Below are 15,964 nucleotides of genomic sequence, written 5' to 3'. Positions count from 1 at the left end.
TCCTGCTTTGGAGCCAGTGACCAGGAAAAACTCAGCTTTTTGGAGGAAGGATGTGGTAAGCACTTTTTCCATGACTAGGCTTAGGGGATGAGAGGGACCAGAGCCCCACATTGGAACATTTTGGGACAAAGCTTTGGAGTTCTTCTGGAATGAGGGAGCCCTGATTTGCTTCAAGTCCAGGAAGAAGCTAGAGGTTAGGTTAGGATTCAGGGAGGAAAAGCTGGAAAGCCCTCATTCCAGCCTTGGTGCCCTCGCCTTTAAAGCCCATGGGCCCTTTGGAGCACCTGGGTGGCTCAGTCGGTTAAGTGTCCGACTTCGGCTCGGGTCATGATCTCATGGTTTGTGGGTTCGAGCCCCGCGTCGGGCTTTGTGCTGCCAGCTAGCTCAGAGCCTAGAGCCTGCTTTGGTTCTTTGTCTCCTTCTCTCTCTGACCCTCCTCTGCTCACGCTGTCTCTCTCTCTCTCAGAAATAAAACATTAAAAAATAAAATAAAAAAATAAAGCCCATGAGCCCTTCATCCCTTAAATGCTTTCTGGTTCTATCAAGCACTTGGAGCAGGTCTGATGGGGCCATGTGTAGGTCACTGTCCCATCAAAACTGCTCCAGAAAATGTTTCTTTCCATTTTAGCCCCCTTTTCTGCATTCTAAAAGAACACTGATAATATCCAAATCATTGGCTGGAAGATTTGGTTCTTTAATGATCACTACCCCTCCTGTTTGCGTAGTGCCCACGATCTGCCCCATCTCCCCAGCAGTTAGTTCTCAGTCCGCTCACCCCTAGTCACTGGTAGAATTCGCTCTTTGCATTCACTGGCTGTTGCCTAGCTAGGTGTCACCTGATAGGATGGGATGCCAAACTGCTGGTTTTTGTTAGGGAGATAGGGAAATGCCAGAGGACAGTGATGACTCAGAAGCGGGTTCAGGGTGGGGGCTCTGATATCCTGGGATGGAGGGTGCTGATTTTCATGGTGGGGGTGGGGGGGTCAAATATAAACTTAACCTATAAATCATTATGCCTATCAGTCCTTTGAATATGGGGTTCCTTTCTTTATCCCCCAGGAAGAAGGTATCAGAGGCCAGATGACTTGATCCCACAGCTGGGGCCTTCTCCCTCCCTTCATTCTCCCCTCCACCCCACCCCCAGGGCCACATCATCACCTCCCACGTCTGCAGTGGGGAATACAGCGTCCCCTCCCCTGTTGCCACTCTGGAGAACTCACACTCTCCCAGGCCTTTCTCCAAATTGCTCTCTGTTTGGCCACCCAAGCATCCTACCCCTCAGCCTGACTACCATAAATGCTGCCGCCCCCAGTCTTCCCTATTAGGTCTGCCAAGGCGCAGAGCTATTTTTACCTCATTCTCTTCCTCTCCAGACCTCCCGGAGGAGCAGCCTCTGCTTTTCCTTTAGCAGTGCAGGACCCTACACCCTCGCCCCTACCTGGGACATCTGCTTTGCAGCTCAAGGAAGTGCTCCTTCCCTGAGCCCCACCGCTGTTGCTGGAATCTTTTCCTTGCCTCTGAGCTCCTCTCCAGGTTGGAACCATGTTACTTCTTAGTGATTTCTCCTGTGGTTTGGGGGCTTAGGTCCCTGACTTGTGTTATTCTTTTGACCTCAGCCTTCTGCCTCCCACTGGCCTTGGTTCAGTCCAGACACGGTCAAACCCACCCTCTGATCAGACCCCCTACCCTGGAGACACAAGATGTACAGGTCCCTGCCAACTGCCGACAGGGGGTCATGGAGATGCCACTGGCCCCACCTAAGCACCTGCCCTTCTCTCAGCATCTCCACCATTGACAGGTTTACCTTGAGCCTAAGAACTTTCCCAGGTTGTGCAGTCTGGGATATTTAGAGTGAGGAGGGTAACCTATCCAAGCCCTTCGTGGCAACCTTCTAGCCCACAGGGCTCTGGAGAAAAGAGTTGGCTGGCTGTCCCACACTCCTGCGTGTTCTTTCCTCAATGCTCCCAGTACTAATCAGCTCTCTTAAAAATCTCTCACATACACATTGCTCCCGGCAGTTAGATTAAGTGGAAACAGCTCTAGAAAAACACTTTCTACCAGATAGTGCTATATAGAGGTGGGGGGCACTTCTTGAGCCACTTGGGAGTCGTCCCAGGGCATTGGAAGGAGGGGGGAGAGCGTCACTTCTTCCTCTGTCCCAGCGCCACCTCTTCAGATGCCAGCTCACCGTTCTCCCTGTGTCTGCTGATCCCAAACACTGCATCTCTTTTAGCTGCTGGTAGAGAGACCAAGGCAAGGACCTCACTGAATCCCAGATGGTTATGCAGAACCCAGCTTGATCAGGCCCTGGTGCAGTGAAACCACAGCTTCCTGACAGGTTTTCTCTCCTAGGGGGTGTGGGAAATCTAGCCTTCCTTTTCTTTCCATTCCCTTCTGTAAGGAGAGGAAGGGGCAGAGGGAGCACAGACTAACTAACCCCTTCATCCCCATGATCTCACTTCCAACGGCAACCAGGCGTGCGGGAAGCAGAGCAGGCGAGGCTGGGCACATTCCCACCCCACCAAAAGATCACCGAGCCCTCAGCTCAGACCCACGTCTAAAGGGATTGGGGAGAAAACCGGAGAGGGCCAGCGACACTGAGATTTCCTGGTTTATTTGGGGTTATGATTTTTTAAAAAAGCATTTTTAACAGGGCGGGAGAGACGCGGAGAGGTGCAAAGGAAGCAACAAGCGGCCTGGGCGGGGCCTGGGACGCGCCAGCCTCCTCGCGCTCTTCTGCCCGCGGCTAGGCGGTCCGGGAGGCAAGCGGGGTGATTCTCCGCGCCTAGATCGCGGGACCTGCAGGGACCCTCTTGCACTTCTCACAACGCACCCCGCTCCCCCTTCGCTTCCGCCTTCTTCCATCGGGCAAAGGGTTTGGGCGCGCTGCCGGCACCGCCAAGGTTCTGAAAGGGCCCGGAGGCCAGAGGCAGATCGCAGCGAGGGGANGGCTGCGCCGCCAGTGTCCGCTTACAGCGGGCCCACCGGCCGCCAGGGACCCCTGGCTTTCCCCATAAACCTCCGCCAAGTAGGTAGACTCGACAGAGCCGAGTTGGGAGCGCTCTGCGATGGGGAGCATCCCCGAGTCCGGCCCCCTAACTCCGTAGCGAGGTTGTCACCAGAGGGAGGGGGCTCGGTGAGCAGGTGAGGGGTGCACAGCGTGCTCCTCCGCACCCTACAGGAATCCGCCGCCCACCGCACTCCGCCCCACCCCACCCCGCCCCACTCCAGCGGCGCTCGCCGGAAGAAGGGTGGGTCCTCCGAGCTGGGCCAGGCTGACTGGAGCGCAGCACCGCGGGCAGGTCCCCCCCACCCCAAGCCCCGGAGACAGTGGGCCAGGCGCGGTCCGCCCCGCCAGCTCACCTGGTAGATCATGACTTTAAAGTTGCGGCGCCGCAGCAGTTCGGCCTCGTTGACCTCCAACTTCTTGATCTGGCCGGCCTGGCGCTCCAGGCTGCCGCGCACGGTCTTCACGTTGACGCTGACCTTGCGCACCTTCTCCAGCAACTTGCTCACGGTGTTGCTGGTGGTGGCGTGTGCCTTGCCCAGCTTGCTCAGCTCGCCCTGGATGCTCTGCACGGCGCCCTCCCCCTCCGCCTGCCGTTCCTCCAGCTGGGCTTGGGTCAGCTGGATCTGGTCGACGGCGCCAATGATTTTGTCCAGAAGGCTCAGCACCAGCACGCCATTCACCTGGTCTGACTTGATCAGCTCCTCTGAGCCGGCCCCCGACGGCTCCTCCGCCGCTGGCGCCCCCGTAGGGGAGGACCCCGGGTCCCCGACTTCGGGGTACCCGGGAAGCGGCTGCTCGATGATATGGAGCTGGGTGTCCTCCATGGCTACCCGGAGCCGTGCGGGGCCGGCCGGGTGGAGCTGGAGCTGGAGCCGGAGCCCAGGAGAGGAGGAAGAGCGGGAGGGGGGAAAGCGAGAAAGAGAGAGCCGAGGAAACTCGAGCCACGTCCGTGCGCACCGGGACGGTGGCCAGAACTGTGGGGCGGGGAATCGGTGAGCTCCCGGGCTCCGGAGCCAAACCCCAGAATCTCTTAGCCCATTGGCTGGCCCCACCCCAGAAAGGGAGGGACCGGGACAGAAGGGGAGACCGATGGTGGGGAAGGGGGGCGACCGAGGGGGACCCAAGAGCCGAGCGCCCCACCCTTCCCAGGATGGTTGAAATAGTTGGAGCGGGAGACTAGGGCCTCGGCTGCCAGCGGAGGCCGCGCAGCGGGACTGGGGCGGAGGAATGTGAGCTGGGAAGGGAAACAGGTCCTAGAGTGGGCCTCTTATTTTCCCTCCCGCTTTTTTTGCTTACCCACACACCCACCTCAGCCTTTGAAGTTCTAGAGCGGGCAGTCAAATAGAACGTGAGATTCTGAAATCGTATGCAAAATATCGTATTTGCCTGTGCACAGTTTTTGAGAGGGCAAAAATCCATGGCTTCCACAGTACTTTCCAAGGTCCCAATACTTCCCTCATGACCAAGTTACCAACCCGTGTTCTAAAAAGGCAGAATAGTGGGGCGCCTGGGTGGCTTAGTCGGTTGGGCGTCCGACTTTCGCTTGGATCATGATCTCGCGGTTCGTGGGTTCGAGCCCCGCGTCTGGCTGTGTGCTGACTGCCAGCTCAGAGCCTGGAGCTTGTTTCAGAGTCTGTGTCTCCCTCTCTCTCTGACCCTCCCCTGCTCACGCTGTCTCTCTCTCTCTCCTAGAAATAAATAAGAAAAAATAAAAAAAAATTAAAAAATAAAAATAAAAAGGCAGAATAGTTCTGGGGTGTCTGGCTGGCTCAGTCCATAAAGCATGGGCCTCTTGATCTCGGGGATGTGAGTTCAAGTTCTACTTTGGGTGTAGGAATTACTTAAAAATAAAATCTTAAAGAAAAAAAGAAAGCTCGAGGGGGTGTTTGGGGAAGGGAGAACTTAGATTAGGTGGTGAGGGGCTGTGAAATTCCTCTGTGTTTCTCTTAAAAATACTACTAACAGAGTAGGAGTGAGAAGGACAGTAAAATAGAAAGTAAAGCCTTTTACCAATCTCTCACCTCTCTTTAAAAATCAACTTTCCCCCTGGCACCTGGGTGGCTCAGTGGGCTGAGCATGGGACTTTGGCTTAGATCGTGATCTCATGGTTGGTGGATTTGAGCTTTGCATAGTGCTCTCTGCTGTCAGCATGCAGCCTGCTTCGGATCCTCTGCCCTGCTCTCTCTGCCCCTCCCCCCTCAAAAATAAATAAACATTAAAAATAATCACCTTTCCCAGTGTTTCTCACCGCCAGAGGCCTAGCTGACATTAACTTCAGAGAGCAGGACCTAGGAGTTTATCTACCTCTCTGATCCCAATAAAAGAGATCATCAAGCCCCACCTCCTCATTTGACAGGAACAGGAGGGCCTAAAGAGGGCAAGTGACTTGCCAGAAGTACCCACGAGTTAGCCTTGGCTTGGGGCTTGGTGCTTGGTGCTCTAATCAGGCCCCTGGACTCCTCTCTTGCTTCGTCTACCTTAGCACTCTACCTTTCTTTGAGACAGGGTAGGCAGACATGCCCACCCATGCATGCTGGTTTTGAGCACGCAGTCCTGAGGATTAACTACAGATATATTTTCATCCATGATGGGTACCAAGGAGGACTCAGAAGTCTAAAGAAAAAGAGGCTGCCCATGCTCCCCCATTTTGCTCTCCAGCATAGCACTGGAGCTATGAGTTCCCTGGAGTGGCACCAGCCCTCTTTCCCCCAGAAAAGCTACAAACCTTTTCCCTGGTTAGGAAACCAAGCTTGGGTTTCCCCAGCTGGATAGATGATGGCCTTGGCAAAAGGTCACTTCTAACCTGGCATGATCATTAGGAAGAATGAAAAACTGCCCTATGGGAGCCTCGGGCCACAAAGGTCCATTCAGAGAACCCACCAAGCCAGAAAGGAGCTAAAGAGTTCAGTATCTGTGACAGTCCAAGATAGCCCCAATGACTAGCAAATACAGATCTGCCAGAACTGACAGATTACCAATTTATTTTAGAATTTAAGAGAAAATGTATAGTCATTTAATTTGCTTCCATTGAGGACTGCTAAGACTTATAGAAAAAAGAAGAGTGACAGTAGAAAACCTTACTAGCTCTTCATAAAGTTCTTCTTATTTTTTTTAAAAAGTAATTTCTACTTCCAAAGTGGGACTTGAACTCACAACCCCGAGTTACATGCTCTTCCAACTGACCCAGCCTGTTACATGCTCTTCCGACTGAGGCAGCCCTCTGCCCCAGATTCTTACTTTTTTAAATTGGTTAGATGATTTTCACAGGTGACACACAAGATACAGATTTTGAATAGGACGCAGAGAAATAGAGTGAAAAGAATTTTTCTTTCTACCCATGTCTGCACAAGTAATTTCTCTCCCAAGAGACAAATTGTTACTAATCTCTTGTGGAATCTTCTATAGAAATACATATTTAAATATATTGCTACATTTGTATGCTCAGCACTTTGCTTTTTTCAGTTAGTAATATACCTGGAAGATTGTTCCATACAGCCTGTAGAGCTGACTTGTTTCCCAGTGTATCGATGTACTGTACTTATTTATCCAGTTTTCTATCAAAGGAGACTTAGAACTTATTATTTAAACCTCACAGTGGGTGAGGGAGACGCTGAAGAGGACTTTTAGTGGTTGATTTGCTTTTTGTGGTTGCATGCTTGCTAAAAGGAATTAAGTCCATGCCATTCTGGCTTTCACATTAGGAAAATATTTCTGTTCTTCAAAAAGGAATGTCAGTATTTGTGGATGAGTCAAGTTATGTCCCAGGGATAGTCCAGTGAATACACCTCTGACTCATTTGATGCCTTAACAGAGAATTTTGCAGAAAGGGCCCTACCCCTGCATACCTACCTCCATGAAACGTCTGCAAGTTTCTCTGCTGTTCTGCGTACTAAATGTCAGCTAAATCCAACAGAGGGCGTACTGAGCCTTGTTGCATTGGCTTTATCAATCCTGATTCCCAGAAATGAAGGCCAAAAAGAGCCCTACCAGAAGGCTTCGCTGCATTTCAGTGAAAATAATCACTTTCTCTTCATTTGGAATTGCATTCAGCATGCCATCGCTTGCATTCAGGGTTGATGCTCTGCATTTTCCATTGCTCACTCTACTTGCTGAAAGGCACACTGGTCCATTGTGTACTTTCAGCTGCTGAGGCAGTCTGTAAAAGGGATGGAGAGGTGGAAACAAACAACCCTTTGGCCCAGAAAAAGAACACCGGGATACAACCACGTCAGCAGCTGTAATCTCACAGAGCTCTGTCATGTTCCTCCATCCATTCATTTGTTCAGAAAGTGTGACTACATAATGCGAGCCAGCTACCGGACTGGGGACTTTAAGGAGATTTAATAAAGCCCAGTTGCTCCTGTTGAGAAGCTCAAAGGGTAGCCAGGGAGATAAATGCACAGTTTCTGATACAAAGTGGAAGATGCTCCAGCAGCTCAGGGAGTATTGGCACCACTTTCTGAGAGAGTGGGGAGAGGTTTGCAGGGGGAGAGTCTCTAGGTGTAAAGAAGGAGAAAGGGTACACCCTCCCCACCTCACCCTGCAGCAACTCTGCGTAGTATGAAAGTGTGGGGCTGGGGCCAGAGATGGCCAGGCATTATTCATCTCTTACTGTGATTCCGCCATAGGTCTTATGAGTACATACTTGGGGAGATGCAGCAAGGCGTGAGGGTTTCCGTGCAGTTTTGGCTCCCTTCTGGGAGAGAGCGTAGGGAGATCGTATGTTTGTTAATGATAGGTGGTTGGGATGAATGATGTGTCTTCACATCAGAGAAACTATCCCATCTGGAAAGCCAGGCTTCAGGAGCTGGCTCACAGCTGCCACAGACAGCAGCGATGTTTTTCTCCCGGGATTTATGGGCACTATTCCTGTCCCTCTGACATAAACCAAAAAAAATGCCTATAGTATTTGTATATTTCTCTCCCTCAAAAATTCCTTCCTTTCTTCTCCTTCAGACATTAATATATAGAGTAGCTCTCCTAAGCCAGAAAACAACCAACATTATTTTTTAAGTGAGAATTTATGCATAGTTTAGTGCTAGAAACCATTCAAAGGGCACAGCAAATGTGCTGTTGGGGGAGAGTTTTTAGTCTCAGGGAAGCAGTGATGAGGCCTAAGAAACATCAAGAAAAGAAATTAATGGAAATGCCCTAAAACCTCTCCTCCTCCTCTGCCTTCATCATGCACTGGTCTCTTATACTAAAAATAAAAAACAAAAACAAACAAACAAAAACTGCAGTCTTAATTGGTTTTACCTTCCTGTCTCCTCAAGATTGGTTCCATCCGTTTTCTACTGTTCAAATTTCATTATTTTCTAGAACTGCTGCTATAGATCCCTCACCCCCAATTCAGTTCTTAAACTTTTGCTATGTATCCAAAAGTATGGCTTCCTCTCTACTACAAGAGCACTTAAAACTCACTAAGAAACTCCATGTTCTATCAATTATGTCTCCTTTTTAAATTTTATTTGAACCCTACAGCATTTAGCACTGCTGACCAGTTTGTCCTTTTGACTCTCCCTCCTGACCCTATGAGATTGTGTTAGTTAATTTATTTCTTGTCCCATTTGCTAACTATTTTTCCTTCCTTTCATTTTTTTATTTAAAAAAAAAAACACTTTTTAAACTAAAAAAAAAAGTAAAAACAAAAAAAACAAAACCCAGCTTTATGGAGATACAATTCACATAGCATAGAGTTCACCTATTTAAAGTGTATAATTCAAGGGGCACCTGGCTGGCTCAGTCAGTTAAGAGTCCGAGTCTTGATTTCAGCTCAGGTCATGACCTCACAGTTCTTGAGTTCGAGCCCCACATCAAGCTCCACACTGACAGTGTGGAGCCTACTTGGGATTCTTTCTCTCCCTCTCTCTCTGCCCCTCCCCTGCTTGCTCTCTTCTCTGTCTCTCTCTCTCTCAAGATGAATAAACATTTAAAAATNCACTGTCTCTCTCTCTCTCTCTCCTAGAAATAAATAAAAATATTTAAAAAAATAAAAATAAAAATAAATAAATAAATAAAGTGTACAATTTGGGGCACCTGGGTGGCTCAATGGGTTAAGTGACCACTCTTCATTTTGACCCAGGTCATGATTTCACAGTGGGTGGGCTTACGCCCCACATCAACCTCTGTGCTGACAGTACAGAGCCTGCTTGGGATTTTCTCTCTCCCTCTCTCTCTGCCATTCCCCTTCTTGCTCAGTCTCTATCAAAAATAAATGAACATTTTAAAAGACATTAAAAATAATAAAGTGTACAATCCAGTGGTTTTTAGAACATTCACAAGAGTTAGCAGCCATAATCAATTTTAGAACATTTTAATCACACACCTCCTCCCCATGGACACCTGTTAAGTAAGGTGTCGTATAAGGTCACCTTTGGAGGCAGAGAGGCCAAAGTGAGGCTGGACAGAAAAAAGTCGCCCAATCACAGAACATCCTGGAAATCATGCTAATAGATCTGGCCTTTATCCTAAAGGTTAAAGGCACTATTTAAGGATCTTAACCAAAAAGGGAGAGGGGGGGAAACCCCAAAAACAAACGAAAGAGGGAGAGGAACTGATTTTCATTTTAGGAAGAAAATTGAAGGGTGCCTGCCTGGCTGGCTGTAAGTAGGGCATGTGACTCTTGGTCTTGGGGTCGTGAGTTCAAGCCCCATGTTGGGTGTAGAGATTACTTGAAAAAAAAAAAAAGAAATAAAAAAGAAATTTATTTAAGGAAATGTAAATGATAGGTTGGGAAGGTCTGAGACTACAAGTAGAGCCACTGCAATATTGCAGTAGTCCCAGCATGAGAAGATGACCATCTGAACTAAAACAATACAGTGTACACAGAGGTTAGAGATCTGATGGTAGTTCTATACTAGAGAAAATCAGTAAGGCTTGATGATTGATGACATTAGAGGAGGAGGGAGAAGGAGGAGTCTAAGGAGTCTTAGGAGCACAGATGTAGAAACTATAGAACATTAGATTAAATATATGCTAATCCTATGCTAGTCCCTGGAAAATGCTTTTAAGGAAGAAATTCCTGATGGGGTGTCTGGGTGGCTCAGTCGGTTAAGCAGCCAACTCCTGATTCCTGCTCAGGTCATGGTCCCATGGTTCATGGGATCGAACCCTGCATCAGGCTCTGCACTGGCAGCACGAAGCCTGCTTGGGTTTCTCTCTCACCCTCTGTCTCTGCCTCTCCCCCAATGCTCTCTCTCTCAAAATAAATCAGAAGAAATTCTTTATGTTGGTTTATATATTTATAATTGATTTATTTCTATATATAAGTAGCAAAGTATGCATAGAAAAGCATTGTTAATTTACTTTTCCAATTGTGCAGTTTCAGGTAATACACATCAAATATGTTTAAATTCATGAGATCATAATGATGCTAAACAAACAAAAAACTACTTGAGAATCACCTTTGGAAAATATTAGAGAACCAACTAATTATTCTACTAAAAACTGGAAATAAAGAGAAATAAGCATTTAACCTGCCTTTTCTGTTTTATTTTTTAATTTTTTAAATTTATTTCTGAGAGAGAGAGAGAGACAGCATGAGCAGGGGAAGGTCAGAGAGAGAGGGAGACACAGAATCTGAAACAGACGCCAGGGTCTGAGCTGGCTGTCAGCACATAGCCCGAAGCGGGGCTCAAACCTACGAACCATGAGATCATGACCTGAGCTGAGTCGGATGCTTAACCGACTGAGCCACCTAGGCACCCCATGCCTTTTCTGTTTGAATTGTATCTCAGAGTTACCAAATATTTGGTGAGGGAAATTTCCTAGTGGTGGCTGTCTGGCTCAGTCAGTAGAGCATCCAGCTCTTGCTCTTGGGATCATGAGTTCAAACTGCACTTTGGGTGTAGAACTTACATTAAAAAAAAAAAAAAGAACTTATTTACAGAATAATTTTGGCTCATAAATGAAGGTGAAATGATAGAATGTCACCATTTTGTAACGTCTAGTAAAATAACAATCTAGATAATGATCATTAATGCCTGCTAAAGTTCTGAGGTAGAAAATAATGGGGAACTCTGTAATTGTTATATCAGTCTAACAACAGCTAGCTCCATGTTGGGTAAAGAGTTTATTCAAAATGGGGGTGGGGGGAGAAAGAAAAGGCCAGTCAACTAATTACAATGTATGGATCTTATTTAGATCCTGGATTCAAGCAAATTGTAAACAAACCAAAAAAAAAAGTGATTTGGGAGACAATCAGGGGAATTTGAATATTGATATTTGCTGACATCAAGGAATTATTATTAAATTTTAAAGTGTGATACTGGCATTATGGTTATACTTTAAAAATAATCCTTGGGAGTGCCTGGCTGGCTCAGTCAGTGGAGTATGAGCCTTTTGATTTGAGGGTTGTGGGTTTGAGTCCCATGTTGGATGTAGAGATTACTTTAAAATAAATAATAAAAATAACCCTTAGAGTTAAAAGATACATATTGAAGTATTTATGGATGAAATGACATTACATCTAGGATATGATTCAAAATAGTTCTGAGGGGAGTGGATAAGCATACAAATGCAAGCAGATTGGCCATGTATTCATTGTTCAAGCAAGGCGATAGCTACATAGGGATTCATTATATTACTCTCTCTACTTTTGTCTACATTTGAACTTTTCCATAGTAAAAAAATACTAAGGCTGTTTTGAGGATGAAATGTGTTCATATATGTAAAGGGACATGTCAGAATGGTTGACATATCATTGGTGGCACGAAATGTGCATAACCCTTTTCCCTTTCATGCACTTGAACCAGGCAAGAACTGATGGTATTCAAGACAACTTTCTGTTAAGCCCATTCTGGGGCACACAAGACCTCCCCCTCTCCTTCTTTTCAACTTTCCAGTTGAAATCAAGAGCAGATCTTCAAAACAAGACACTCTCAATAAGTACGTTAAGTGTTTAGCAGCTGTGCACATTTAACCGAAACCATTTAATTTGTGAAATCTGGCCCTTTTCCCAGGAAACTATATTTCCATTTCACAATGTAACAGAGCAGGAAGAATGTGAACTGTTGTTCCGAAATAGATTCCTTGTGCTTCACTCAGATTCCACATTTTCATTGTGCTCTGGGTGTCAGGGTCCAGCTGTGCGTTGGTGGAGTGACTCATTTTTCCAAGGCACATATTTCCATGAATCCCACAGGCCACTTATTGGTGTGAAAGAGCAATCAGCACAGATTTGTCTCTCGGATCCATCATATGACTTAAGAGAGATGATTTAAAGTTTTTCAATGGGCTTATATTGAAAGAAGCAATTCAACCATTCAGATAATTAATGTTCCAAAACCTTTAGCATTTTCAAGTGGTTATTAAGAGCAGCTAAGTGATACTATAAGGGTATACAAAGGAAATAGAGGCATAATATATGTCCTTTGGGGGTTTAATAATCTCACTGAAGGGTACCTGGGTGGCTCAGTCAGTTAAGCGTCCAACTTTGGCTTGAGTCATGATCTTAGTTCGTGAGTTCGAGCCCTGTGTTGGGCTCTGTGCTGATAGCTCAGAGCCTGGAGTCTGCTTCCAATTCTGTGTCTCTGTCTTTCTGCCCCTCCCCCATTCATGTTCTGTCTCTCACTCTCAACAATAAATAAGCATTAAAAATTTTTAAAAATAATCTCATTGAGGAAATAAACCTGCAAGAAGTAGAAAGATTTCCAAATAAGTAGACGATATCCAATACAAATGTATATAAAATATATCCATCAATGTTTAAGAGATCTAGAATAAAAGAGCAATCAAAATGACAAGAGGCTATCTGGAAAAAAGTTTCATTTACAACATTTTTTTTTCTTTCTTTTCTTTTTAAAAATTTTTTAATGTTTTATTTATTTCTGAGACAGAGAGAAAGAGACAGCATGAGCAGAAGAGGGTCAGAGAGATAGGGAGATGCAGAATCTGAAGCAGGCTCCAGGCTCAGAGCTAGCTGTCAGCACAGAGCCCAACATGGGGCTCGAACCCACAAACTGTGAGATCATGACCTGAGCCAAAGTCGGACGCTTAACCAACTGAGCCACTCAGGCGCCCGTCATTTACAAAATTTTTAAATTATTTAAAATTTACAGACTAGAAACCTTCTAAAGTTCACTTACCTTGGCGTGTTTGACTGGCTAAGTTGGTAGAAGAGCATGCAACTCTTAATTTCCACGCTATGAGTTCGACTCTCATGTTGGTTGGAGAGACTAAAACAGATAATAATGAAATAAAATCTACTTACCTTACAGGTTTCACCTAAGTCTCTTGTTGTCAATAGGTATACATATTGCCAGAAAATTTTAAGGTCCCAAAGTGTGTGTGTGTGTGTGTGTGTGTGCGTGCGTGCATGCATGTACACGTGTATGTATTTTTTAAAGATTTAATTTCTCAGTAATCTCTATACCCAATATGAGGCTTGAACTCACAACCCCAAGATCAAGAGTCGCATGCTTCACTAACTGATCCAGCCAAGCACCGCCAGTATATTTTTTAATAGAAATAATTGCTCACCTGTATTCATAATCTCTAAACCTCCAAGCAAAAAGAAACTCTAATGAAAAAAGGGCTCGAGGTATCTTTCTCCTACTCCTAAGAAAAATTTTCTTCCTGCAGACCATGCCCTTGTACATTCTCCCTAAAAATGTCCTGCAGACTCCCTTTCCCACAACTACCTCCTGGAAATACCACACGGACCTGGTAATCTGCTTTATAAAACAAAACAACTCAACTGTAAAGCCTTAAATCTCCAGCCTTAAATAAGGACGTGATCACAAATAACAGCAAACCCACATCAGTTTGTCACAAGTTAAGAAAGTACATTTCCAATTTTGTTTTCTTTCTTTCAAGAATATTTATTGAGGAGGGGTGCCTGGCTGGCTCATCCAGTAGAGCATGCGACTCTTGATCTTGGGATCAGTGAGTTCGAGCCCAGCATTGGATGTAGAGTTTACTTAGAAAAAAGAAAAAAAGTATATATTGAATGTCAGGCACTAAACTGGGCAATACAACTGTTCAAGTTAAACACATCCTTTGACCATTGATCCAACCAGATCCTTTCTACTGGAATTTTCCAGTGCATTTCTTCATTCCAGATCTCACCTTCTTTTTCCAAGTCACTAGAAACCCAATACAGAAACATTTGCCAGATTCTCTATTTCAGAAATCTCCTTGAACCAGTTTCTTGTTTCTCTGGCAAATATTTCAGGTCTTCTCTGCCCTATGTCAATCAATCCTTTCCCTTCTTGCCATCTCAAGATTTCTGAATTAATTTCTGAATTAAAAGAAATTTTTTTAATGTTTATTTATTTTTGAGAGAGACAGAGCGTTAGGGGCATAAAGAGAGGGAGACACAGAATCCAAAGCAGACTTCAGGCTCCAGGCTCTGAGCTGTCAGTACAGAGCCCAACAAGGGGCTCAAACCCACGAACTGTGAGATCATGACCTGAGGCCAAGTCTGACGTTTAACCAACTGAGCCAGCCCCTAAATTTTTTTAAGTTGAGGAAGAGTAGACACACAATGTTGTATTAGTTTCAGGTGTACAGCATAGTGATTCAACAACTCTATATATTATGCTATGCTCACCAAAGTGCAGCTACCATCTGTCACGATGAAATGCTATTACAATACCGTTGACTGTATTCCCTATGCTGTACCTTTTATCCTCATGACTTATTTATTTTATAACTGAAAGCCTCTGTCTCTTACTCCCTTTCTCTCAGTTTGTGCATTCTCCCCACCCCTCTCTTCTCTGGCAACCATTTGTATTTATGGTTCTGTTTCTGCTTTTTGATTGTTTATTTGTTTTGTTTTTTCGATTCCACGTATAGTGAAATGATATTGTATTTGTCTTTCTCTGTAAATTTCATTTCATCAAGAGCTTTTTCTATGGCATTCTTAACTTTCACAAGTTAAGAGGTGCCTTGCCCCATGTGTTGGTCACAAGAGTCTTGAGGCTTACATAAAATGTCACATGCCTCAGGCTCATTCATATCTCTTTGTGGATGTAATCACTAGCAGAGCTAAAGGAAGCTGACATTTCTTTGAGCTTCAAAGGAAGCCTCAAAATCTATTATGAAGAGATTTTTACTTTTTACCAAAAGACTTTTATCTTAAACATTGAGAAGCTTTGAAAGTAAAAGCAGAGTATTATTTTGGGGAACAAGGAGTGAAACTGCAAAAGGGACTCCTTCATGGAAACACGCTGCTAATCAGTAGTTCAAGAATGATGGTCAAAGGTAGATTATAAGTCATCTAAAGGTTGTGGCAGGGGAATTCTCTCATCCAGCACTAAAATCAGTTCCTGATTTTAGTCATAAAATCAGTCATAGTGGATTAAGATGGGCCCTGATCCAATGGCTAGTATCCTTATAAGAAGAGAGAAATTTAGAGGTGCCTCGGTGGCTCAGTCAATTGAGCATCTGACTCTTGTTTCCAGCTCAGGTCATGATCCCAGGGTCATGGAATCCAGCCCAGTGTCTGGCTCCTCACTGAGCATGGAGCCTGCTTGGGATTCACTCTCTCCCTCTGCCCCTCTGCCCCACTCATGCTCTCTTTCTCAAAAAAAAGGGGGGGGAGGGATTTGAATGCAGATACTGACACAGAGCAGAATGCCCTGTGAAGATGGAGGGAACAATAGCAGAGATGAACCTACAAGTCAAGGAATGCTGAGGATGGCAGGCAATGAGTAGAAACTAGGAAGAGAGAATGAAGCATCCTTCTCTAGAGCCTTCAGAAATATCATGGCCTTGTAGACACCGTGGTTTCAGCCTTCTATTCTCCAGGACAGCGAGAGAATAAATTTCTGTTATTTAAGCAGCCAGTTTGTGCTAATTNTATATGGAAACCAACTTGACAATAAACTATTTGTAAAAAAAAAAAAAAGGAAAGAAATAGTACTTACTATTGAATGAGTAGGCCCAATGCTAGGGGAGAAAAGGAATTTATAGTTTGGTGATAGAAAAAAAAGGCAGGTAGAAAGTATTCTG

The 15,964-nt window shown here is 45.4% G+C and overlaps 1 protein-coding gene across 1 annotated transcript in view; it reads right to left on the bottom strand.

Moving 5' to 3' along the window:
* The window catches only part of CAVIN1 (caveolae associated protein 1), an 11,736-nt gene extending 7,655 nt beyond the window's left edge, over positions 1-4,081 (bottom strand). The window contains exon 1 of the mRNA XM_077779302.1: positions 3,364-4,081. Within this exon, the coding sequence (XP_077635428.1) occupies positions 3,364-3,834 (471 nt within the window). The 5' untranslated portion in view covers positions 3,835-4,081. The remainder of the gene's footprint in view (positions 1-3,363) is intronic.
* Between the last annotated feature and the right edge of the window lie 11,883 nt (positions 4,082-15,964).

Source organism: Crocuta crocuta, unplaced genomic scaffold (assembly GCF_008692635.1).
Source record: "Crocuta crocuta isolate KB4526 unplaced genomic scaffold, BGI_CrCroc_1.0 scaffold68, whole genome shotgun sequence".
Lineage (NCBI taxonomy): Eukaryota > Metazoa > Chordata > Mammalia > Carnivora > Hyaenidae > Crocuta > Crocuta crocuta.
Note: the sequence above shows the minus strand (reverse complement) of the source record. Positions and strands in the feature narration are given on the sequence as shown.